The sequence below is a fragment of the Rhinatrema bivittatum genome, chromosome 6 (assembly GCF_901001135.1).
Source record: "Rhinatrema bivittatum chromosome 6, aRhiBiv1.1, whole genome shotgun sequence".
In the NCBI taxonomy this organism is placed as follows: Eukaryota; Metazoa; Chordata; class Amphibia; order Gymnophiona; family Rhinatrematidae; genus Rhinatrema; species Rhinatrema bivittatum.
Genome location: NC_042620.1, coordinates 325,356,730 through 325,383,110, shown reverse-complemented (window position 1 = coordinate 325,383,110; position 26,381 = coordinate 325,356,730). Strand labels below are relative to the sequence as shown.

At 42.3% G+C, this 26,381-nt stretch overlaps 1 protein-coding gene across 1 annotated transcript; it reads left to right on the top strand.

The window, feature by feature from the left end:
- Positions 1 to 26,381, top strand: IRS4 (insulin receptor substrate 4). The gene is made up of 2 exons (XM_029607616.1): positions 1 to 3,864; positions 23,874 to 26,381. Exons 1-2 carry the CDS (start codon positions 522 to 524, stop codon positions 23,876 to 23,878), a joined length of 3,348 nt encoding a protein of 1,115 aa, XP_029463476.1. The 5' UTR covers positions 1 to 521; the 3' UTR covers positions 23,879 to 26,381.

Below are 26,381 nucleotides of genomic sequence, written 5' to 3'. Positions count from 1 at the left end.
TTTCTGATTGGTTGCCTCGGCCAGCCAGTGACCGCGTTCCGATTCTGAACGCGCGCCAAGCCGCCCTGCCTCCCTTCCCGCCCCTGTAGTAAGCTGGAGCTCCGGCCTCAGATGGCCGCGTGACGCAGGCGGAGTGGGGCGGTCACGTGTTGTTTTCGCCGTGCCAGCGCCGCTGCTGCCGCCGCCGCCGCTGCTCACTCGCAGTGCGTTGTGTGTGTGTAAGGGGCGGCGGAGGTCTTGCCGTGCGAATCCGCTCTTTCGGGATGCGCGGTCTCTTTCGTTGTTGTTATTTTTAGCGCCTGCTCCTCCCCCCCCCTTCTCCAGTGGAAAGCAGCGGCTATGAGGCTGCGGGCCCCGTAATCCGGCGGGGAAGAGAGGCTCGGAGGAGGGGGAGAAGAACAAACAAGACCTCTGAGGTGCGCCGAGTTCCCCGTCTCCGGCTGTTATTTTCGTCTGGGAGCGGGGGCGAAAGACGGGCCGAGCTCCCCCTCCCTCTCATTCAGCTTTTTTAAAGGAAAAAAATGGCGAGTTTGATGAATTACCAGGCGACGAGCGAGGCGCAGCGGCAGCGGACGACGACCGCCGTCGCCGCGAAAGGAACAACAACAACAACGAGCTGCAGCCCGGCGGCTGTGGTAGGGGGCGGCTTCCCGGGCCCCCAGGGAGCGGCGGCGGCGGCGGCTCCCGCCGCCTCCTCCTCGCCGGAGAACGGCCCCAGCCTGACGAGGACGGCGTCCGGCTCGGCGCCGGTGCAGGAGGAGGCGGCGGCGGCGGGGGACGACGACGTGCGGAAGTGCGGCTACCTGCGCAAGCAGAAGCACGGCCACAAGCGCTTCTTCGTGCTGCGGGAGCAGAGCCGCCTGGGGCCCGCCCGCCTCGAGTACTACGACAGCGAGAAGAAGTTCCGCGGCGGCGGCAGCGGCGCGGGGAGGGGGGCGGCGGCCCAGGCCTGCCCGCCCAAGAGGCTCATCCCGCTCTCGCAGTGCTTCACGGTGAGCCGGCGGGCGGACGCCAAGAGCAAGCACCTCATCGCGCTCTACACCAAGGACGAGTACTTCGCCATGGTGGCCGAGAGCGAGCCGGAGCAGGACGCCTGGTACCGGGCGCTGAGCGAGCTGCTGGGCGACGGCCGGCGGGGCCGCCCGGACGCCGGCGACGACGAGGAGGACGCGCTGGACGAGGGCTCGGGCGCCCTGCGGCCCGGCGCCGTCTTCCGGGAGGTCTGGCAGGTGCACGTCAAGCCCAAGGGCCTGGGCCAGAGCAAGAACCTGGCCGGCGTCTACCGCCTCTGCCTCTCCAGCAAGAGCGTGCACCTGCTCAAGCCCAACTCGGACGTGCCCTGCCTGCAGCTGCTGCTCATGAACATCCGGCGCTGCGGCCACTCGGAGAACTTCTTCTTCGTGGAGGTGGGGCGCTCGTCGGCCATCGGGCCCGGCGAGCTGTGGATGCAGGTGGACGACTCGGTGGTGGCGCAGAGCATGCACGAGACCTTCCTGGACACCATGAAGGCCCTGAAGGCCTTCGCCGAGTTCCGGCCCAGGAGCAAGAGCCAGTCCTCGGGCGCCAACCCCATCTCCCTGATCACGGCCCGCAGGCACCTGGGCAACTTGCCGCCCAGCCAGACCGGCTTGCAGAGGCGCTCGAGGACCGAGAGCGTGGCCGGGACCCCGCCCGCCGCCAAGAGCAGCGCCTATCGCTTCAGGACCTCCAGCGAAGGCGAGGGGACCATGACCAGGCCCTTCCGATCGGTCACCGGCAGCCTGCTGCACTTGAACACGGCGAGGATGAACCTCGGGCGGCAGGAGGGAACCGGAAGATACGTGAGGGCGCCCTTTAATTCCTGCTACCACACTAGATCCGCCTCGCTGCCGGTGTCTCACTTTCCAGCGGCCACCAGCCCAGTAAGCGTCTGCTCCAGCAGCGATCATGGCTCTGCCTCCGACGCCGTTACCAGGCCTTCCAGTTCCTCCGTTTGTGGCTCCCCAAGCGACGGGGGCTTCATCTCCTCTTCTGACGAGTATGGTTCCAGCCCAGGGGATTTCAGGTATTTTCGGGTTAGGAGCAGTACTCCAGATTCGCTGGGAAACACGCCTCCAATTAGAGAGGAAAATTGCTTAAGTGAATACATGTCCATGAGCAAATCACAAAATGACCAAGCTGGGAGGGATGATTACATGGAAGCTGAAAAATCTTACAGGAAAAGAACATATTCCCTTACTAAGCCAACTGTTGTAACAGTGCATCAGAAAACACAAACTACAGTGTCTTTTGATGAGGATTCTACAGAGGGCCATGGACAGATACCTTGTTCTGAATCACCAAAATTAAAAAGTAGTCATGATTATAGTGATAGTGTGCTTGACTCTATATGTAACCAAAGTGGGCATTCAGCCAGGGATGATGGATACATGCCAATGATGCCTGGGGTAGCATCTTCACTTACAAACAACAGTGACTATTTGCCAATGACCCCTAAAAACACTTGTGCTCCAAAACCAGTTCTTAATTCTTGGTCCCCCTCTCAGGTGGACACCAAAGGATATATGATGATGTTTCCTAATGCAGGCTCATCTCCTGTACGAAATCCATTAGCAGGATTTGCTTCTAAAGGCAGTCATAAGATGAATGGCGAGTACATGGATATGTCCCACGGTGGTAATGCAGCTCCAAAGCAAACCGGTGATTCTAATTACATGCACACAAATTCCATTTCCAAAAGCTTCAGTTCTTATTTTTCTTTGCCCCGAAGTTTTAAGAGTCTGTCAAAGCAAAGTAGTGACCATAATGAATATATACCAATGTCTTCACCTGGTAAGCTTTTGCACATGGGAGTTGAAAATGTGAAAAGTTACACCAATGGTCTGGCTAATGGCATACTTAAATCTTCTGATAACAAATTAGAGCAGAACATTAAGGTTACAAGACCTACAAGACTTCATTTGGATACTAAAGGAAGTAATACCATACCAAGAATGTTTGAACGTACAATTCCCATAGAGCCTATTAGCCCTGGTGAGTACATAAATATTGACTTCAGTGAAAAAGCAAGTAATACCCCATATTCATTATCAGCAGAAGGATCCCCGTCATCTTTAGGATCAAGCTGTGACCATAGACATTCTCCACTTTCTGATTACATGAGTGTTGACCTTGATTTGCAGTCTCCAAAAACAGCAACAGAATTACCTGGCTCATTAACCGATGTTACCATGTATGCAGGCTCCAGAAGCCAGCCAAATGCCGACTATGCCAGGCTCCCTTGTGGTACTGCTTGTGTTAGCACTGTAAGCAGTAGGAATGATGATTACACGCAGATGACTTTCACCATGGCAGTGACGCCGCCGAGACCTTTCAATCCAGAATCCGGTCATGGCCCGACAGTGGATAGTCCTCCTTCCATTGTGAATAGATTGTGCATTGGTGACAGATATCTTAGTAGCTGCTCTGCTTCAAATTCAACTTCAGAGCCTCCTGTTGGACCTAAAGTAATTCGAGCAGACCCGCAAGGCAGAAGGAGGCACAGTTCAGAAACCTTTTCTTCTTCTGGGACAGTAACCACTTCCTCTTCTGTTTTTACCGAGAGTAGCAAAAGACACAGTTCAGCATCCTTCGACAATGTTTGGCCAAAACGTGATGAAAATACCTGTGACAACCAGGAGACAGGAAGAATAGCCAGAAATTCTTCATCTGGACTCCAGAATAGTTTAAATTACATAGCATTGAATGCTCATGATGCTGTAAGACCTTGTACGACATCAAATTGCCATTCTCTCCAAAATGGTACTAGAAGTTTGGACAATGGAGCCTACGTGAGCATAGATTTCCCCTGCACTGATGGGCTGAAATGCACATCTTCAAGAAAAGGTTAGTAATTCAGAGTATCTGTTTATCTAAAACGAGTGGCTCCAAAAACAACAGTGCGCATTTGTATTATCTCAAGTTCTGTGTGATCGGCAAGATCACAGGATAAGTAAACTTGGATCAAGTAGTGTAGTGGTGAGAGGTAGATGTGCAGATCGACAAACTCATGTAGATGTGGAGCACACAGTATGCATCACTCCTACACTTTGATCTTTAAACGAAATTGAATGTTGGTTAATGGAACCGTGTCTTATTTCATTTGAAGCTGAAGTCTTACATTATCATAGTGGAGCAAATTACATTATAGCTGAGGACACTGAAACTGTATTTGTCATCTCTGATAAACTGTAAATCATTTTTTTATGAGCATGCTTTTTTCACCATAAGTTCAAAGTGTGTGGCAGTCAGAATTAAAAGGAGCTGATCACAGAGTACAATGCAGTAGCAGGTTAGAATAGGATCCCAAAACTGGGATTAGGACTAGCAGGTCACGATGTAGGATAAGCAAAGGTAAACTTAAGGAAATTAAAAACAAGGCTGCTGTATATACCATTCAATTACTGGGAATAAGCAAAGCCGGTTCCAGTACAACTCTGCAGCAGTTAATGTCCCGTACAGTAAGTGGGGTATAATGGGGGCAGTTACACGCATATCCAGGTTTCTAGCACAAGTAAGGCATGGAAGCTAGGGTGTGCCTACACAGTTTAGAGAGACAGACTCCTGGAAGGATCTGGTCTATCTTTTTTATCAGTGAGACTTTTTTTTCCCCCAATTTTAAGAGCTGGTCTGGTGGTGAAATTTTAGTGTTCAAAATTTGTGTTTTAAAATCCGAAAGGATAAATCATCAGAAGTATATGGTAGCTAAAACATGGTTTCCTTTATGAATTTACGAAGTATTGTTATTGACATCTCCTGTTGTCTTTCATTACCTGTGGTTATGTAGTCCCTTTCTAAAACTCCCTAGCCTATAAATGTGCATCTTGACTTGTGATTACCTCAGCCCGCAGGCTCACCTGTTGTGTAAGATGTAAACATAAGTAATAATACAAACTTTAAATGTTTTGTTAAGAGGGGAAATGGTAAAGACAAAACAGCGCCCACATTACTGCAGTGGCCTAAGAAAATGTGCGCTGGTTTTCAATGTAACGCAGCCTTTAAATACCCAGATCATTATTTTTATTTTTTTTATGTTAACTCTTGATGCAGTAAACTAATACTATGCTAATACACTCTGAGCTAAAAACTGTGCATGTGCATCCCTGCGCTGCTGTTTGCTCAGATGAGTACTGATTTAACCGCCTATCTGGCAGCGGGAAGCAACTTGTCCAGTCATCGCTACTTAGCTGGATAAATACTAACTTATGTGGCCATCTGGTGGCTGCTTCTTGCTGCCAGATAAGATAGATAAATCAGTATTTATCCTGCTGAGTGGTGGCGGCTGTCACCACTTACCTGGAGAAGGCAGGAATTATCCAGTTAAGTGACAGTTGCTGAGACTTACCTAGCTTTTTATTTTTTTTACAATTTTTTTTCATAGCACTGAAAACTTAATTCCAGCATTGACCCCCAGGAGTTAGGTTTCCAGCGTTAAAAATGGCACATGGGCCAGATGCAGTCTTTTTGCATCAGGGAATACCGTTTAATATTCTCATTTGCATGGGACTTCTATGTGAGGATACTAAGCAGCGCTCTCATCTAGGCATGCACATTTTCTCTGCAAAACTCTCAGAAAATGCGGGTTCAGGTGCAGGCAGAAAGGTGCATTTGACTAAAATACCCCTTTCTGAAAATATGGTAAGAACAATGCAGCTGTTTGAGCTGGAATTCCATTGGTAGTCTTTCGTATTTCATTTACTGTTAAACATAGGAAGTCCCCTAATATCCAGTGTAATTAGGTAGGCTCAGCAGAGCGCACAGTTTTTTACCTGCAGTCGTGTGCACATTTTTTTGTGTTCAGACATTACTTCCAATGCAGCAAGGAGTTTTGTACACGTCAACACCCTTCCATACAAATCCAATGCAGAAAAGTGTACTGGCTTAACTTATGTTTGTAGTGCTCTGAACCTAACTCCTAATTAGAAGTGGAGTAAAGTTTGCAGAAGCTTGAGTTCTGATGCTGGGACCTGTACTAGGTATTTGTGAACAAACAATGTCTGTGCATAAATTGTTTTATGTACAGGTTAGTGTGGTTTTTTTTTTTTGTCTTTTTGCACTTCCAGTCTTTAATGATCACATAATTTAGCTCTAATTTTGACCTCCTGCTATGTATTAGAACTCTTTTTATGAATTTACACCTGTATAGTGTTAGTACAACCGGGGTAGGTAACAAGTTAAGTGACACCTAATAAAAATAGACTTCATAGAAACTTAGGGCTGGATTTTCAAAGGCCTATGCGTGTAAGTCCCGGGGCTTTGAGAGAGGGGTGGTGCTAGAGGTCCCCGGCACAGCAGACATTTGCTGCTGTGCTGGGGGATCGCGTGCTAGCATGCGTAACAGGTAAAACACAAATTGTTGGGGGGTGGGGTCTAGGATAGGGGAAGGGAGTTTAGTGTAGGGAGAGGGAACTGTGCAAGGCCGCGGGCAGCGGCACGTGCAGGGATGCACAAGTGCGCACCCCGACCCCTGATTTTATAACACGCGTGCACGTTATAAAATCGTGCGTCGGCATGCGCGCACACACGTCTTAAAATCTACCCTTTAATATTTAGCTAATCATTTTCTGTGATTTTAATGCAATGACAGGTTTTCAAAAAGTATTTGTCCACCGAGTTAAAGGATTCTTGTGCATCAGTTTGATATCTTGATGAAAAGAAGTTTGAAATATGTTTTCCTGATAGAATTGCGTGAATAAGTTATTCATTTTGTTTTGCTCAGCAGTGCTGAAGGCCTTAAGTGCCCATGTCCCATTATGCTTGCTTTTCTTTTTAGCATTTTAAACTGGTTCTCAGGGTGGTGGTAGAAGAATTATATTAATCCATAGAAATGATTACCCCAGTGCATTCACTGGAACGTCTTAGTTTGAGTGCCACTATGATACCATCTTGTTCTGAATAGCATCAGCCAAGGAGCGCAGTTCTCTCTGAATGAAAAGCATCTCTTCATTCACATGAGAGCTGGGGAGGGGCATGCAATCATTTTTAATGGGTAGAAAACCGTCTCCAGGCCTGACCCAAGAAGTTTCAGTGAGTGATCACTCTGGCATCACGTGTGTGTGTGTGTGGTGTGTTTTTCCCTAGAAGGGAGAGAGCGATCCATGAAATCCTCAGGCTGGAGCTCGCTAAGTCAACATAAAATTGTTTCTAGGAAAAACAGTATTTTCCGCATCCCTAGACCTAGTCGTGTTTCCCAGTATATGCTTTCCCCCCAACCTCTAGCTTCTTATTTATTGAAGTCCAACCTGGAGTAGGATTGTGCCTGCTTTGTTACATTTTTAATTTCTTACATGCATAAAATGTATTTGTGTGTTTATGCACTTGTGTGTGTGTAAAATACACACATTATTGATTTTATGCAGTCTCTGCACATTCCTATGTTGCTTCACAGGCTTAGTAATGATGCTGGTATGATTTTGGGGAAAAGGGCCGGCTCCATCCGTAGGAATGGCAGGAGGTGCTCCCTTTTCTCTGGCCTGTTAGAAGGATCCGCCTCTCTTCTCTACCTTTTGTTTGTGGGCTCCAGGAGCAGTTCTTAGGCTCCCTCTTCTCTTTTTGGCCTGCCAGGGTTGGGTTTTGTTTTTTTTTCATTCATCATTGTTGTATTGCTGCTGTGTAGGTGATGCCCAGTTTAATGTAGTTTCAAACCACTTTTCCTTTTTCTAGCCCAGCTGTGCTAAACAGTTTCCCATAGACACAACATGGAGAAAAACCTTTTCGAACATCTGGCTCTAGATTTCTCCTTCCTCACACTGGGCTGTCTCCAGTTTATCCGTTCAGGACATCACCTGAAGCTCCATTTGCATTTTGTCTGCACTGATGATTTGATGTGACCGTCCTCTTACAGTCGCTGCTCTCTTGCTGACTTTCTTCTGTGTTGCAGTCCCTTATTTTATTTTACATGTCTTTAATGCCCTTTTACTGTCTGCTCACGATAAGTTTGCATTGTTCTCATTTTCCTTCTCATTCATGTTAGTATTTTTCGTGGGATAGACTTAATTTGATGTTCACACAGTTTCTTCATTCTTGTGTCTTCGTTTTCTTCAAAGGTTGCCTCGTTTTACCCATTTTATTTTTCCTGCCTACGTTTTCCTAGGCCTGCCTGTGCTGGAAGAATCAAGTGCCAGGTTACCTGTGGATGTCTGAAATGTTGGTGCCTTGCTCTGGCAGGGCAAACACTGCTGCCTGGAGGAGTAACTGTGGCCCTGGTCAGCCAGCTACTGCCAGGCAGCATAGAGGAGGATTTTTCTCCCTGCAAGCTGCATCTAGAAGAAGTTGCTGTGGGGAGGGAAAAGGAAAGCAAATATGAGCAAAAGTATAAAAAAAAAAAAGTATATGTGATTTCCATCCTGCAGCTGCAAGGCTCCTAAATGTTTTGGCTGAAATCTAGGTTTTTCAAAATATTTTTCCAGCCCTGTATCCTGTTTCCCTGTAGGCACATTTTCTTTTGTATTTCTTGGTGGTCTTTTTGGAACACTAAAAACATTGTTCAGGTATCATAACTGTGAGTTTCGGTACACATTAAAAAAAACAAACAAACCCATAAGCAAATGTTATGAAAAATCTACTCGACTCCCACGAGAATCTCAGAAAAATGGTGGTGGGAACTGGTCCTTGCTAGGTACTGATTTGTAAGTGCAGTCTGTTTCTTCCCTTCTCACATAAATATTGCACTGCTTTGCTATGATCCCTCTTAGATGTTCTGTAGCAAGCAAGAGCTGCACCTTCTTTGCTAAGATAATTAAGGAAAAACTTAATGATCAGTTTGTGTCCTTTATGCATGTTGAGACGTAATCTTGACTGCACTTGTTTTGAGATGAGGGAAAGAGCCAATAGTACTGTCGCATTAAGAGGAGGAGCAGCACTAGCATGTGTTTCCATAGAATAAAATAAAGGTATTTCTACTTGAGTTGGAGAAGCATCATCTGACCAAACCTGTGTTCAGTGATGATATTCCCTAACTGTGATGTGTGTGCTTCCCCTCCTAATTGAGATTTGGTACTATGGGTATTCATTCATTCATTCATTCACGACCTCTTGGAGAATATTTACTCCTGATTATAATCCCCCTCCCAGCTCTTAGCTCAGTCATTGCAGTAACCGTCCATAGCTGGAGGCCATACCCCAGGCCCCATGGTCCCTAAATCTAGCCACAGGGCGTCCCAATTGTATGGCAATGAAATCCAGAAACATCTGCATGGCAGTGCACAGCCCTTGATTTAATTTTTAAAAGAAATGTACACAGCAGTGACCATCTGGTATTGTGAAAAAAAAGTTTGTTATCAAGGCTTTCTTCTAGAAGTCCTTTAAAGCAGGTCTTTAGCAAAATGTCATTTTATAAAATTGTGGAACGTATGACCTGTGCCCGATATCTGTTCGGTTTAGTAGTTGAAAATTAGGTTGTCTTCATGGTCCACTACGGCACAATATAAATGTTAGCTCTAATGGGAATTTCAGAAATGATAATTGCCTGAAGCAATGTGTAGTTTTGTGTTCCAGTGCAGTTTTTTTCCCTGGAAGGCCACTTTAGGTGGAACCAACTCTAGATGTTTGCTACACAATTAAAAAAAAAACATTTTAGCCAATGTATGAATGTTCTTGATTTCATTATAAATGTCAAACACTAAAAATAGCCTTTAGTAAAGACTTACAAAGTAGGATCTAAAGAGAGAACAGCCAGCACAGTTGCATCTCATTCTCGGTGCACACACTTCCCATTTCACTTCGCCTGGGGGTAGGATAGAGACTGAAAGGAGGAAGCACAGGATGGGGAAGATGAGGTGGTGAAATGTAAGATACTCCAGGACCAAAGATTGAAAGTTTCGGCTGGCAATAAAAACTTTTTTTTTTTTTACATTTTTAATTTATAAAATGCTTATTTTGCCAGTTGTTGAACGTGTGGGTGTAGTCAGCTGTAAGTGTATGAACTCTCAAGCTTCTCAGGCCAGATGATATTAACTATATAGAGGCACTGTCAAAACAAGTAAAATTAATACGGGGGAGGAGGAGGTGGGTCTCTACATACTCAGAGTAACTTAGGTTTTCTTGAATATAATGAAAACCATTGCATGCTAGTCAGTTTTTAATCTGTATCATACAGTCAATGGGATATACAATGTCTGCATATATGTAATGGGTCAATCCTAAACCTTTCAGGATACATCAGTCTATTCATGCTCTGCACACTGCCCGTTAATTAGCAAAGAAAAGGCATGCCCAGTTACACAGGCTCTTCTCCTACACGTGTAAGAGCCACCCCTGCAAGGTGCTGAGAGCAGAGCCCAGGAGATGGCCTGGAGCCGAGCAGCAGGCAGTGGTGACTTTTCCATGGCACACCGGATCAGATCTGAAGGCGCGTTAGTGCGCTGTGGCACGATGGTTGGCAAAAACTGCCCTAAAGCAGACTTCTTACACAGCCTTTGAGAGAGAGCAGCAGCAGCTCCTGTATCTCACCTTGCCTGCACTATGGGGTTTAGTGAGCTGCTTAGATGCTGGTAAACTTGGGAAGTGCTAAGAAACTTTGCAGCCATTAGCACAGAAATGTCTTTGTGGTGTAAGTAGCAGGAGAGTGCGCTCGTATCTACACCTTGCATGAGGCTCAGTCCTACCAGCCCTACAAAGAAAACATTTTTGGAATTAGAGCTGGGAGGGTATTCCCACTGCACACAGGGATTATCAGTAACAGATAAGTAGCTTTGTTTTCCCAGGATAAGGGTTTTGATGTCACTATAGGTTTCTTTTACATACGTTAGTGTGAGCTGTTCATAACCTCCTTGCTGGCGCGACCCTCTAATTAGCTTATAGCACGGCACCCCTCTTGCGGGCGCCATGCACACGTTAAGAAAGCAGTTTTTATAGCATCGGCCCCAGAGTAATCAACTTTGCTTTACCTGGGGAACGTATTTTGCACCCTGGCTCCTAAAAGAATTTTGGCTGGTGCCCCCCCTAACTTTGCATAAAACATTATTTCTCCCCTGTGTGTACCTGCCTTTAAGTGCTGTCACCTGAGAATACGCATTACAGGTATACAGAACTGGAAAATGAATTGCCTGAGGCAAGAAACCAGCTTCTTTCAAGAGTTGTTTATGTAGCTTTGGTTCCTGATTAACTGTGTTTTTTCTGTCATTAAGTTCGGCCTCGGTGTTGTACAACTGTAAGCACTGTTTTGTGCAAGAACGCTACACGTATTTAAATGTACTTCAAGCTCAGACAAATGGGATGAGGTTGATAGATGTAAAATAGTTTGGGATTTTACATGTTCTGTGGCTCTATTCCAGGAACTGTGTGTTCCATTCTTTCAATGTAAACAATCTCTTTATAACTAATCACTAATCTTCATTGTACTGTAGCCATCTGATTTCTTATCTTCCTGTACTGAACCCTTTTGTTACCGGCTAACTCCTTGTAAATGTAGTGATAACGTAGTATAATGCATTTAAAAGTACTACATGAAACATTAACACATTTTTTATTGCACATTAGATAGTAAGGTAGTAAATGACTACAGATAAAGGTCAGCTGGCCCATCCTGTCTGCTCAATTATTCCTGTTCACCTTGCAAGGATATATCCCAGCTGTCAGCCACATGCAGGACACTTCTCATCTCGTTTGTACTTCCTTTTAGGCAGAGGAGAGCATATACATTTCCCACTTAGTTCACACCCAGCTCCCCTCACGTCTCATGTCTAACCACAAACTTTGTAATGATCTAAATTGCTATCTGTGCTAGCATACGGGCCGATACAGAAAAACCTGCGGGAGAGCCGGCAAGCGCCTGCTGTCCTGGGTGCGCGATTCAGTAAGGAAAAATATGAAAATGAGGGCCCGCGGGAAAAAGGAGGCACTAGGGACACTAGCGCATCCCTAGCGCCTCCTTTTTGACAGAAGCAGCAGCCGTCAGAGGGTTTGACAGCCGATGCTCAATTTTACCGGCGTCTGTTCTCGAACCCGCTGCCAGCCATGGGTTCGGAAAACGGACGCCGGCTAAATTGAGCGTCCGTCTTCCAACCCGTGGGCAGATTTAAAATATTTTTTTTTATTTAATTTTTTTTTTTTTTTTTTTTTTTACTTAAATGTGCGGCTTGGCTGCACATTTTTGATTTTTGGATCTTGCGGGAATGACTAATAGGGCCATAAATATGCATTTGCATGTTGCGGGCGCTATTAGTTTTGGGGGGTTGGCCATGCGTTTTTGACGCGCTATTACCCCTTACTGTATATGGGGTAAAAATAGCGCTTCAAACGCGGGCTAACAGTGAGCTCCGCAGGAGCACACTTTACTTTATCGGCCCGATAGTAATTTCCCAAACACTTGATCTGTATGGTCCGGCGGCATAGGCTGCCAGACAGACTCTGGCTATGTGAGCATCTGCATTTCTGCTCCGACTTCTTTCAGTGAACTTAAACACATTTCTTTTTTCATTACTATTGCAGAATGTTTCTTCTGATTCTGATAACCATGTATTTCCTTAAATTCCAGGTATGGATTTGATGGACATTGACTGCTATTTAAAATTAGCCAAAACAGTCCTTAGAAAAAGTTCTGCTGAGAGATGCTAAGAAATGTAATATTGGAAAACCCAGTATGGCAGAATACATTCTGAAATTGTAAAATATAAAATGTAGTGTGTGTATCAATAGTTGAATGTTTCTAGAATGCTGTCAGGGCAAATAACCGGAGATATTTAAATAGTCTATATTTTGCAGTCTACAAAGTTATAGTAAGACTAAAGCTTTGGTGTCGTCAGAATAAAAAAATTAATAAGACAATTGACCCTGTCCAAGGTCTTTTAAAGTCCAGTGGCAGGAAAAAATCTTGAACTCCTCTGAATCACATTCCCATGCTCTAAACTGGAGCCCTCTAACTCCCAGCAAATCAGCCTGCCAGGTACCTCGGGTTATAACTTTAAAAAAAAAGAAGTGAAAATTGACTTCAGTTTCTTTTTCTCCATTGAAGTTCAGTATGAATGCCAGCTTCCAAGTTTACTTGTAAATGGTAACATTGCTGTAGCATTCTTTTAAAATTACTTGTAATAATCATTCTGGAGTGCTCAACAAAGGATAAGGTTTTACATAAAATCCATTAGCTATTGTCATGGTGTCTGCCATGAATATAACTAAAGGAATGTTTGTCTTCCTGTCTCCCCACAAGAACTTATTCATATTATTATTATTTTGTGTGTATCCATGCAGAGATAATCCCAGCTGCTTGTAGGACATCATACCTTGTCCCAGTCAGATTTTTGTTAGCCTCAGTTCAATGTGAAGAAAGGCTTATCAGTTCATCTTCCTCCTCCCCCACATCCACTCTCCTTATTACTTTTAAAGGGCCAGATCTACCTCAAGGGTGGCCAACTCCGGTCCTTGAGAACCACAAACAGGCCAGGCTTTTCAGGATATCCACAATGAATATGCACGAGAGGCAGTGCATGCAAATCTACTTCAGGCGTATTCATTGTGGATATCCTGAAAAACCTGGCCTGTTTTGTGGTTCTCAAGGACCGGAGGTGGCCACCCCTGCTCTAACTCAATGAAACGTGGTGTGGAGCTAAGTCTAATATGTCCAAGTCGATGGACTTATTAGTCCATTTCAGTGTGCTTTCGGTGTGTGGGTGGGGTCTGGCAGACTTAATACTTTTGGCATAACATGCATTGGGAGCAGAGGAGAAGCTACACATATTATCCATTGGCTCTGTACTATCCTGGGTAGATTTATTTATTTAATTCTTTTATATACCGACCTTCATGACATGGGTCATATCAAATCGGTTTACATGGAACCTGGGGGATAACATTCGTTAACAACCAATTAACAAGAGGTCATAGATGAGCATATATGCTGCAAGACTTAATCCAACATTCAGCCTCCATCCCTATGTCTTACCGCCAAGTTTTGTAATCTGTATTATTACCAAACCTAGTGAACTTGTTCCCAGAACATCTGTCCTTTTAGGTCCCCATGTTCTTGCTGGTTAGTGCCTGGCCACCACTAACCAGCTGCATCAATCTGGTGGGTTTCTGGGGAGGTGCAGCCTGCTGGTACCAGCCTGGTGTATATAGCATCACCAGTTTGTACTTGATCTGTTCTTTTTGTCCTGAAGAAGTGAAGGATAGCGTGTTTGCCCTTTCCTACAAGTACACACAGAATGACTGCAGATAGGCCCATCTTGTCTGCACAGTTTCATTCCTGGTACAGTGTCATAGGCCCTACTTGATCTGATTTTTCTGTAACTGTATTTCAAGAGGGAATGTTATATTACATTTATAGACCACTTTCCTCAAAGTCCTGCCCAGTGAGGTTTGCAGCACAGAAATAAGTACATAAATACCATGTTATGAAATACATCATTAAAATATATCAAACTGAATAGTGTCTATAGCCATCTCGCCCTATCTTCATTAGGGAAGCCAAGCTCCTACACAATTAATAAGCAACCTACCTAAAACTGCCATCCTTAAAAGCAACAGTACCTTTCATTCAGTTGGTCTTGAAAGAAGCATGTGGACTGCTTTATTCCCTGTCGTACCTCAACATAAGATGATCAGTAACGTGCTTTGTGAGTCGGTGCACCACTACCATAAGAATATAAGAACTAACATACTGGGTCAGACCAAGCATCCATCAAGCCCAGTATCCTGTTTCCAACAGTGGCCAATCCCGATCCCAAATAGTAAGCTGATTGCATGTTGCTTATGCCCAGGGATAAGCAGTGGCTTTCCCCATATCTGCTTCAATGGCAAGAGGTAACGGGGCGTTGGACTCTGGCAGCAACCAACAAATGCCCTGACTTTTACAGTTAAATATGGGGGTGACGTGTACGGTGTGGCAGATACCTGAAGCTATGTTTCTATGTTTTACCTGGTTAATAATGCTTTATGGTCTTTTTCTTCAGGAACTTGTCCAAAATGTTTTTTAAATCCAGCTATGCTAACTGCCTTTACCACATTTTTTGGCAGTGAATTCTACAACTTAATTGTGTTAAGTGAAAAGAACATTTTCATGGATTTGTTTTAAATGTGCTACTTACTAGCTTTGTGGAGTGTCCCCTAGTCTTTTTATTTTTTAAGTGTAAACAACTGATTTTCATTTACCACTCCACTAATGATTTTATCGACCTCTATTATATTTCCTCTCATCTTCCTCTTTGAGCTGAAGATCTTTAAAGTTAGATTGCAAGCCCTTTGAAGATAGGGGAAATACCTTCAGTACCTGAAAGTTATCCGTTTTGAAAGTGCCTAAAAAGCAGAATATAAATCAAATAAATACATAAACGTCTCTAGCTTTTCCTTATAGGGAAGTTGTTCCATCCTGTTTATCATTTGCTTGCCTGCTTTATATCTTTTTTGCAGTGCAGTGATCAGAATTGCACACAATGTTCTGGGTGTGGTCACACCATGGTGTGAAAGAGGCATTATGACGTTCTCCATTTTTTTTTTTATCCCTGTCATATGCTGACCAAGGATTTCATAGTATTGTCTACAATGATGCGTAGATCCCTTTAGTGGTTGGTGACTCCTAACATCATGTAACCATAGTTTGGATTATGTTTCCCTCTGTGCATCACTTTGCACTTGTCTGTCATTTAGATACCCAGTCTCCCACGCTTCTAAGTTCCTCTTGCAATTTCTCACAATCTGCTGGTGATTTAACAACTTGGAATAATTTTGTCTGCAAATTTGATCACCTCACTCATCGTTCCCTTTTCCAGATTATTTATAAATGTGTAAAATTACTGGTCCTAGTACAGATCCCTAGGGCACTACATTCTTTAGCTTTCTACATAGATAGGTTCCTTCGTTTTCAGTTTAAACTGATTTTCACCCCTAAATTCCTGGATTTTTCTGAAATATTGGTTTAAACCAATATTCATCCTAATTTTAAACTGATTAAAGAGCAGCTCCAGAGATACAGATGCAGTGTCTCAAGGCCTTCAGCAAGCGTTTCAGGTCCTGCACGCCACCAGTATAAGTGCTGGCCCTCCAGTGCCACTCGTGTGCTGTTTCAGTCCCACCTCCCTCCCCCCTACCCAGCCAGCCAAAGTGCCTGCTGCTTGGTACCATCCATGCCCACCAGACGCACTTCCCTATAGGCTCTCAGGCCCTGCCCAAAAGCAGAAGTGCAGTGCTGTGAGCATGGAAGGAGAGAGAGAGGAGCATCCTGGAGCCACCCCTAGTGAGGAGGAGGAGCTGTTGCAGTGGGCAGGTGGGGGAAGAAAAATGGACTTGCTAGGCATTGGGAGTGGAGCCAGGGATGCTGCTGAGTGGGATTATTAGATAGGAGTATTTGGGGGTTTTTTTTGTTTTTTTTTTATGAGGCCTTCACCTTTTGATATCAGAGAGCTCAGAACATTTATAGAAGTCTGGAGTGATTTGTCGAAGTTGATATTTTTAAGGCAACTTGTTTACATTTTTGTATATTTTGGTTTTCTTTATATTGAATTTGTTTTATTTTGTACATGGCCTAATTCATTAGTGTTAGGTGATAAATACATTTTAATAAATGAAATGATTGGGAAGATCTTCTTAATGTTTTATTGTTCTGCTTTTCATCCACAAAAATAAACTATTTACCCAGAAAAATTAGTCATTTTCTCCTGTTTTTGTTCTTGTCATAATAAACCCTGATAAATTGCTGGGAAAATTAAAAAAAACCCAAAACTGAAAATGAAGGTCCCTGACTATTGACTCCTATTCTGTTTCTGAAGTTTTAGCCAATTTGCACTCCACTGTAGGACATTGCCTCCTATCCAATGACTTTTTTTCACTTTTTGAAGAGCCTTCTGGAAACCCAGATACTCTACATCTACTGACTTACCAATCATCAAAAAGAAAAACAGTGACCCATTAATCCTCATTAACTACCGCCCAGTCTCAAACCTCCAATTATTAGCTAAATTAATAGAGAAAACAGTACAGAAACAGCTAACTGAACACCTAGACAATAACATACTGTACCCTTCACAACATGGCTTCCGAAAACACTACAGCACTGAGACATTACTTCTCTCACTAACAGACAACATACTAAGAGGTTTTGATAACAGTAAACATTACATCCTTATAATGCTCGACTTATCTGCAGCCTTTGATACAGTAAACCACAAAATACTACTAAAAAGACTTGAAGAAATTGGATTATGTGACAAAACAATAAACTGGTTCAGATCCTACCTAAACAACAGGTTCTTTCAAGTCCAGATAAACACATTATCAGAAAAATTTAAACTTGAAACAGGAGTAGCTCAGGGTTCAGCGCTGTCTGCTACCCTCTTTAACATATATATGCTACCCTTATGTCATCTGCTGGCAGGCCTAGGGATAATACATTACATTTATGCAGACGACATTCAATTAATTCTACCAATAGATGACACAATTGAAAAAACATTAAATCTAGCTAACATGGACCTAGACATAATTAAACTACTAAACCAGATGGAACTGGTTATCAACATTGACAAAACTGAATTCCTTCACCTTGAGAGAGAACATACTAAAATCATTCAAACACCGATAACCCTAAGAAATAACCAAAAAATTGAGCTAGCCGAAAAAGTAAGGAATCTGGGAGTAATAATGGACCCAGAAATCAACCTGAAGCAACACATATCTATAAAAGTAAGAGAAGGCTACGCAAAACTTATGGTCCTCAGAAGATTGAAACCATTACTCACACCTGCCCACTTCAGAACAGTATTGCAAATACTTATCTTTTCTAGCACTGACTACTGCAACGCACTCTTACTAGGACTCCCAAGCACATAGATAAGACCACTCCAGATACTTCAAAATACTGCAGCCAGAATACTAACGGGAAAAAAGAGGAGGGACCATATAACTGAAACTCTAGCAGACTTACATTGGTTACCCATCGAATACAGGATAAAATACAAAGCCTTATGCACCATACACAAACTAATATATGATAAAGAAGCAGACTGGCTAAACAGCCTTACGAGTACACGTTCCACAAAGAAACCTCCGCTCAGCAAACAAAGCACTACTAATAATCCCTTCAGTAAAGTCAGCAAAATTAACCCAAGTGAGAGAAAGGGCTTTATCATTTGCTGGGCCCATACTATGGAACATGATGCCCCCCAAACTCAGATTACAGAATAATCTCAAAACTTTTAAGAAAAATCTAAAAACATGGCTCTTTAAAAAAGCCTTCACTAAAGAGTGTGGAGGGTAGAGAATGAAAGTACAGGGTAATGCAGATGAGAATGAATTTACTCAATCCTACATTTAAGAAGTAATATTTCAAAGCGATAGTAACTCAATAATACACCTGGACATGACCAACATTACTCAAATAATGCTTTTATTTATGAAATTGTAACCGAACTTTATTGGCACATGTTAGAATGTACGATATCCTACATTTACTTACCTTAGTCTATGTGCCTATTTGTAAACCGTTGCGATGGTATATAACTTAGCGACGGTATAGAAAAGTTTTTAAATAAAATAAATAAATTATCCAAGGGTCCATTAATCCTTTCATGTTGGCTGTGTCCTATCAAGCCACGTTTATGTTCTGTAACTTTATTCCTTACAATAACTTCTATGACTTTTCGCGGCATGGACGTCCACTTTTCAATCTTCAGCTACAACAGACTATTTTAATAAGCTGCAAATCGCTAGTAGTAAGTGCATAATTTCAATTTTGAGATCTTTTGGAATGCTGGTATGTAAAATAGATGGGAGAGGTGGTTTTCTTTGTCAGTTTGCTCAATTACATCTACCATGGTTTGTCAGTTTCTCCAAGTCATCACCATTAAATACTGTTTCCGATATGGGTAATTCCCCAACATCCTCCTCGGTAAATGTTGAAGCAAAAAATTCATTTAATTGTTCCCGTTGTAATAGTTGCTTTTGAGATTGGAAAGATGCCGGGAGGTCATCTAAGAAAGCAAAATGAAAAATAAAAAAACCCCTAAATTACAAAACACAATGCAAGAAAGTCAAAACAAAGTAGCAATGAAAAAGTATGGAAAATAATGTTCCCTGGCTCTTAAACAGTTTTGACTGGTGTTTGTTTTGTGAGTATATCTTGACTTTGGGATGCTTGTGTTTTTGAGAATAGTATGGGGAATTGATTCAGGGCTGTAGTGAAGGAAGTATAGGATGCTAGTTAAAATGAGTGAATGGGATTAAATGAAAGGATGCTTTATAGGGCAGGGAAGGAACATGCAGAAATTGTAATAAATGGAATGATGAGACGAGGAAGAGAATTGGGTGCCATTGGTTTCTTAAAGATTGATCTAACACCGTATACTGCAAGCACTCTTTTTCCACCGATTACTATCAGTCTTTCATGGGAAGACTCCTCTTATAGGACTCCTGAATGTACTTCTCAGGGTTGGTTGTTCTAGGGTAAATTTATAGTTTGTTCTCAGAAACTGTGAAAGGTTTGGTGTATGTTGATTGCTGTTACTAAAATGTGTAGTTAAACTGTTGTAAAAGAGGGTCATAGTTTTTGTTCAAATTGTATATTAAAATATTCTTAGAGCTACTCTTTTGTCTGAACAATCTTGCTACTTGAATGCATCTGTAGCTCTTCATGAACTAATGTAATACTTTTCCATTGTATTATGTATTAAATTGTGGGTCAGACAAGTAGGGGGAACCAAGCCGAGGGATGGCTTTGGGACAGATATGGCGGGCAGGGGGGAAATAGAAGGCATGGATGCAGAGAGAGGGGTATGATTGGAGTGGGATCGTGAAGGGGGGGGGGGTGTTTTTGGGTAGACTGGATTGGGTATTGGATGGATGGGTGTGGATGGATGGAAAATGTGGGAGGGAGGTTCTGGAAGCCAAATTTAGGCTCTTAGGTAGAAAGCTTAAATCCAGAGCCTCCAGGGTAGCATTCTCTGAAATGCTCCCTGTTCCACGCGCAGGTCACCAGAGGCAGGCAGAGCTCCAGAGTCTCAATGCGTGGATGAGACAATGGTGCAAGGAAGAGGGATTCAGCTTTGTTAGGAATTGGGGAACCTTTTGGGGAAGGGGGAGTCTCTTCCGAAGGGATGGGCTCCACCTTAACCAGGGTGGAACCAGACTGCTGTTGCTAACCTTTTAAAAAGGAGATAGAGCAGCTTTTAAATTAGAACAAAGGGGAAAGCTGACAGTCGCTCAGCAGCGCATGGTTCGGAGAGAGGTATCTTCAAAGGATACTAATGATGCATTAGAATTAGGGCATCCTGACAGTGAGGTTCCAATAATTAGAAAAATAGTCCAAGTCTCTGTAACTAAAAACTCACCTGAGCTAAAAAATTCTAACTTATCCCTATCAATTAAAAAGCAGAATGAAAATACAAACAAAAAACAAACTTTGAAATGTTTGTATGCTAATGCCAGAAGTCTAAGAAGCAAGATGGGAGAATTAGAATGTATAGCAGTGAATGATGACATAGACTTAATTGGTATCTCAGAGACATGGTGGAAAGAAGACAACCAATGGAACAGTGCTATACCGGGGTACAAATTATATCGCAATGACAGAGAGGAGCACCCGGGAGGAGGTGTGGCACTTTATGTCCAGGATGGCATAGAGTCCAACAGGATAAACATCCTGCATGAGACTAAATACAAAATTGAATATTTATGGGTAGAAATCCCTTGTGTGTCTGGGAAGACTATAGTGATAGGGGTATACTACCGTCCACCTGGTCAAGATGGCGAGATGGACAGTGAAATGCTAAGAGAAATTAGGGAAGCTAACCAAATTGGTAGTGCAGTAATAATGAGAGACTTCAATTACCCCAATATTGACTGGGTAAATGTATCATCGGGACACGCTAGAGAGATAATGTTCCTGGATGGAATAAATGAGAGCTTTATGGAGCAATTGGTTCAGGAACCGACGAGAGAGGGAGCAATTTTAAATCTAATTCTCAGTGGAGCACAGGACTTGCTGAGAGAGGTAATGGTGGTGAGGCTGCTTGGCAATAGTGATCAAAATATGATCAAATTTGATTTAGTGATTGGAAGAGGAACAGTGTGCAAATCCAAGGCTCTCATGCTAAACTTTCAAAAGGGAAACTTTGATAAAATGAGAAAAATTGTTAGAAAGAAACTGAAAGGAGCAGCTACAAAAGTAAAAAAATGTCCAAGAGGCGTGGTCATTGTTAAAAAAAATACCATTCTAGAAGCACAGTCCAGATGTATTCCACACATTAAGAGATGTGGAAAGAAGGCAAAACGATTACCAGCATGGTTAAAAGGGGAGGTGAAAGAAGCTATTTTAGCCAAAAGATCTTCATTCAAAAATTGGAAGAAGGATCCAACAGAAGAAAATAGGATAAAGCATAAACGTTGGCAAGTTAAATGTAAGATATTGATAAGACAGGCTAAGAGAGAATTTGAAAAGAAGGTGGCTGTAGAGGCAAAGACTCACAGTAAAAACTTTTTAAAATATATCCGAAGCAGAAAGCCTGTGAGGGAGTCAGTTGGACCATTAGATGATCGAGGGGTTTAAAGGGGCACTTAGAGAAGATAAGGCCATTGCGGAAAGATTAAATGATTTCTTTGCTTCGGTGTTTACTGAAGAGGATGTTGGGGAGGTACCCGTAATGGAGAAGGTTTTCATGGGTAATGATTCAGAATGACTGAATCAAATCACGGTGAACCTAGAAGATGTGGTAGGCCAGATTGACAAACTGAAGAGTAGTAAATCACCTGGACCGGATGGTATACACCCCAGAGTTCTGAAGGAACTAAAAAATGAAATTTCAGACCTATTAGTAAAAACTTTGTAGCCTATTATTAAAATCATCCATTGTACCTGAAGACTGGAGGATAGCTAATGTTACCCCAATATTCAAAAAGGGCTCCAGGGGCGATCCGGGAAACTACAGACCGGTTAGCCTGACTTCAGTGCTAGGAAAAATAGTGGAAAGTGTTCTAAACATCAAAATCACAGAACATATAGAAAGACATGGTTTAATGGAACAAAGTCAGCATGGCTTTACCCAGGGCAAGTCTTGCTTCACAAATCTGCTTCACTTTTTTGAAGGAGTTAATAAACATGTGGATAAAGGTGAACCGGTAGATGTAGTATACTTGGATTTTCAGAAGGCGTTTGACAAAGTTCCTCATGAGAGGCTTCTAGGAAAAGTAAAAAGTCATGGGATAGGCGGCGATGTCCTTTCGTGGATTGCAAACTGGCTAAAAGACAGGAAACAGAGTAGGATTAAATGGACAATTTTCTCAGTGGAAGGGAGTGGACAGTGGAGTGCCTCGGGGATCTGTATTGGGACCTTTACTTTTCAATATATTTATTAATGATCTGGAAAGATACGACGAGTGAGATCAAATTTGCAGATGACACAAAATTGTTCAGAGTAGTTAAATCACAAGCAGATTGTGATAAATTGCAGGAAGACCTTGTGAGACTGGAAAATTGGGCATCCAAATGGCAGATGAAATTTAATGTGGATAAGTGCAAGGTGATGCATATAGGGAAAAATAACCCATGCTATAATTACACAATGTTGGGTTCCATATTAGGTGCTACATCCCAAGAAAGAGATCTAGGCGTCATAGTGGATAACACATTGAAATCGTCAGCTCAGTGTGCTGCGGCAGTCAAAAAAGCAAACAGAATGTTGGGAATTATTAGAAAGGGAATGGTGAATAAAACGGAAAATGTCATAATGCCTCTGTATCGCTCCATGGTGAGACCACACCTTGAATACTGTGTACAATTCTGGTCGCCGCATCTCAAAAAAGATATAATTGCGATGGAGAAGGTACAGAGAAGGGTTACCAAAATGATAAGGGGAATGGAACAGCTCCCCAATGAGGAAAGACTAAAGAGGTTAGGACTTTTCAGCCTGGAGAAGAGACGGCTGAGGGGGGATATGATAGAGGTGTTTAAAATCATGAGAGGTCTAGAACGGGTAGATGTGAATTGGTTATTTACTCTTTCGGATAATAGAAAAACTAGGGGGCACTCCATGAAGTTAGCATGGGGCACATTTAAAACTAATCGGACAAAGTTCTTTTTTACTCAACGCACAATTAAACTCTGGAATTTGTTGCCAGAGGATGTTGTTAGTGCAGTTAGTGTAGCTGAGTTTAAAAAAGGATTGGATAAGTTTTTGGAGGAGAAGTCCATTTCCTGCTATTAAGTTCACTTAGACTTGAGAATAGCTACTGCCACTAGCAACAGAAACATGGAATAGATTTAGTTTTTGGGTACTTGCCAGGTTCTTATGGACTGGATTGGCCTCTGTTGGAAACAGGATGCTGGGCTTGATGGACCCTTGGTCTGTCCCAGTATGGCATCTTCTTATGTTGGATTGTATATGAAAGGGGGAGTTTGTCTGCATACATGGGAGGGCTGTATGTGGGGTGAGTTAAAAAGATGAATCATTTATTTGACGTGTCTCTGGGAGTAGATACGTGTGGAAATGTCCTTTGGCGGCAGTTGCTTTTCCCTCGGTGGAGAAGTGCTGGTTATGGTAAAGTTTTCCCATTGCAAGTAGTGGGGCTGTTTTTCCGAAGGCTTGGCTACTCATCTAAATATTGTCAAATACTTTTTCATATTTTCTTCCATTTTGGAACATTATTGTGTCTACAGATGGACATCAGTCCCCTTTTACATACCGGTAATTCTTTCAAAAATTGTTTGTTGGGAAGCATAAAAAAGCTTCATGCAAGAAAGTTATGCATTCCTGTTTACTAGTTCCATCACAGCAGGTAATCGGGTAGGGAGAGGCCATCTTTAAAGATATTCGCTTTAAACGCTATCGACTTCCTCTCCCCAGCTGTGCAGTTGAGGATGCTTTAACAGTTCTAGAGGTATGAAATCTTGCGAGCCATTTTTCCATGATTTACTATTATTTTTGTTTCACCAGACTGACTGCATTGCTGTGGAAACCATTGTTAGAGGAGAAGAAAAGTGTTGCCTGGCTCTTCTCTCCCAGGAACATGGGCTGCAGTGGATGGCTCACGGAAGCTGGAAACGTATTTCCAACGGACAAAGGACTTTCTATTATAGGGATCAACTGGGCAGTTCTCTGTGGACAAAATAAAATGAATTCAAGGACCTGTGTAGCTGCTTCTCGATGGAAATACCGAAGACACATTTTTTGGGAGAAAACAAATCAAATACTTGCAGATAAGATTTTTGCAACCTTTTCCTCCTGCTTGTGATGAAAAAGATCTGAAGAGAGAGGCTAGTGACATTGCTGGTTAAAAGCTGGGCTGGCTTATGTGGTACGAAAATAAATTTACATGCAAAACAGAAAACCAATATTTTGACATCCAAAGTTATTTTTTTTGGGGGGGGGGGGGGTGGTGTCAGAACCTGTGTATTTTAACCCAAGAGTCTGATTCCCAGAGAATTCTCGGGATATTAGATATTTTCCTTTATAATAATTTTTTGGATCATAGAGCTTATATATTTCTGAAGTCTACATGTTTGAACAGTTGTTCATTCATAAATCTCAGTATGTATAAGGTAAGATTAAGTATGACCATAAAATATTTTTTCTTTTTCTTTTCCCATAGGTATTTTAAAATTATTTTTACTTTGGAACATTGCTTAGTTTTCCTTTGCATACATAATAGAATGAATGTAGTATCTTTCAGTTCCTGGCTTACATTATAAAGATTAGTTAACGTAACCAGGAGAAATGTTTTGATTTTATTTTAATTAACAGTTCCCTTTCGACTTGGGATCAATGTTAAGCTTGGAGCATCAACACTCTTATCTGTTCTCTATTTGCATAATGAAAACATTTTGGAAACCCACTTTTGTGACCTAGCAGTTTCCTCCTGCTGCTTTGAAATTCCTGATCAGTTGGGCTGGAATCTGGCACCCTGTGCCTTCGTTTGCAATTACCTGTTTATTTTTACCCTATCTTATCTCTGGTCCTGGGTCAAGGACCTTGCACTAGGACTCCTTTCGGAGTAATCATGGGTGCTGAGTCTGGCCACTAAGTGTTGCCCTTAAACAATGACCGTGACCCTTGGGGGATTCTGGCTCCCCAGAACATCTCTACCTGGCACAGGGATTGAACTGAGGACCTCCTGTATGGCAGTGCACGGCACTGCCACCAAGCCACCAGGCTGGCCCCTAAGTTAGTAAAATCTGTATACAAATTTGCAGAGAAGGTGCGGTGGCTAAACTCTCTTGCAGTGGTACAATTTGAATTAAATGAATTTAAACTTACAATAATCAGAACACTGTTGTGGTCTAAGAGCACGATACCAGTAGGTACATACAGTGGTAACGAAGAGGCACTGAGCACATTGGTAAGGAAACTGGTACATAAATCAAATGTGAGACGGTACTATGCTGCTGCTAGTTCTCTACATTGTGTATTGTACAAATTCTTATTGGCTGCCTCATCTTTGTCGTACAACCTCTCAGTATTGCTATGGTATGTTTCACAAAAATTGCACACTCTTTCAAACTAAATGTTTAATGTGTACCTTTTTTATTTAGAATGCTCTTCAGTTAAAGTAGACATGACCCGAAATTCTAAGTTATGCCTTTTGAAGGTTGTAGAGAAGAGAATATGCAGTGTAAAAAAAAAAAAAACAAAATAGATGGGAGTTCAGAAATGTTACTGCAGAACACTGGAGCAGTTTATTTCAGGATATCACTGCTTCGTAATACCATGCCATATGGTTATTGGTTGCTCCAATAGTTTTATTAAAGCTTTACTTCTAGAATTGCTGAAGTTAGTGTTATGACACCATAAATTCAGACATTTGATTTGATGTATTCACATTTTCATCTTGAGGCTGCCATTGTACAATATATATATATATATAGCACTGATTAATAAATAAAAATGAAATGCAGAAATCAATGGGTAACCTCAGAGTAGTGGAAATAAGAATAACAGGTACAGCATAATATGCAATCTTTTCCAATCTATTTTAGTTTACAAACAAGATTAATTTATTCAGTATTGTGCTGGAAAAATATTTTCAGAATATGTAACATATCACTAAATATATATCTGTATATCTATAGATATATAGATGTATATATATATATTCTCTTCCAGCTACTGGTTTACACTGCTGTTTAGAATGGAAATACCAATGATGGAAAATTGTTTTGTGTCCTGTAAATTTAATTTGATATATGGACAGTTATTTTGTCTGTACAAATTAAAACATGGTTGATACTGTTCGATATATTTGCTATTTCTGCTTCACAGATATGTTTTAATGAGCTGATTTATTTGGCTTTGTCTTCCATTGTAAATACTGTTGCATTGTTTTTCTTTGTAAACAAGCCGCGTTTGCGGGTTTGGGAGACTGGCTTGAAGCTCTATATAGTGTTTATATTTATCAGACTTGACTTTCTCTAGAGCTGCTTGGAGTAAACGTGTTCACGTAACTCA

Coding starts and splice junctions, on each gene's coding strand:
- IRS4 (XM_029607616.1), top strand. CDS start 522: ATGGCGAGTTTGATGAATTACCAGGCGACGAGCGAGGCGCAGCGGCAG.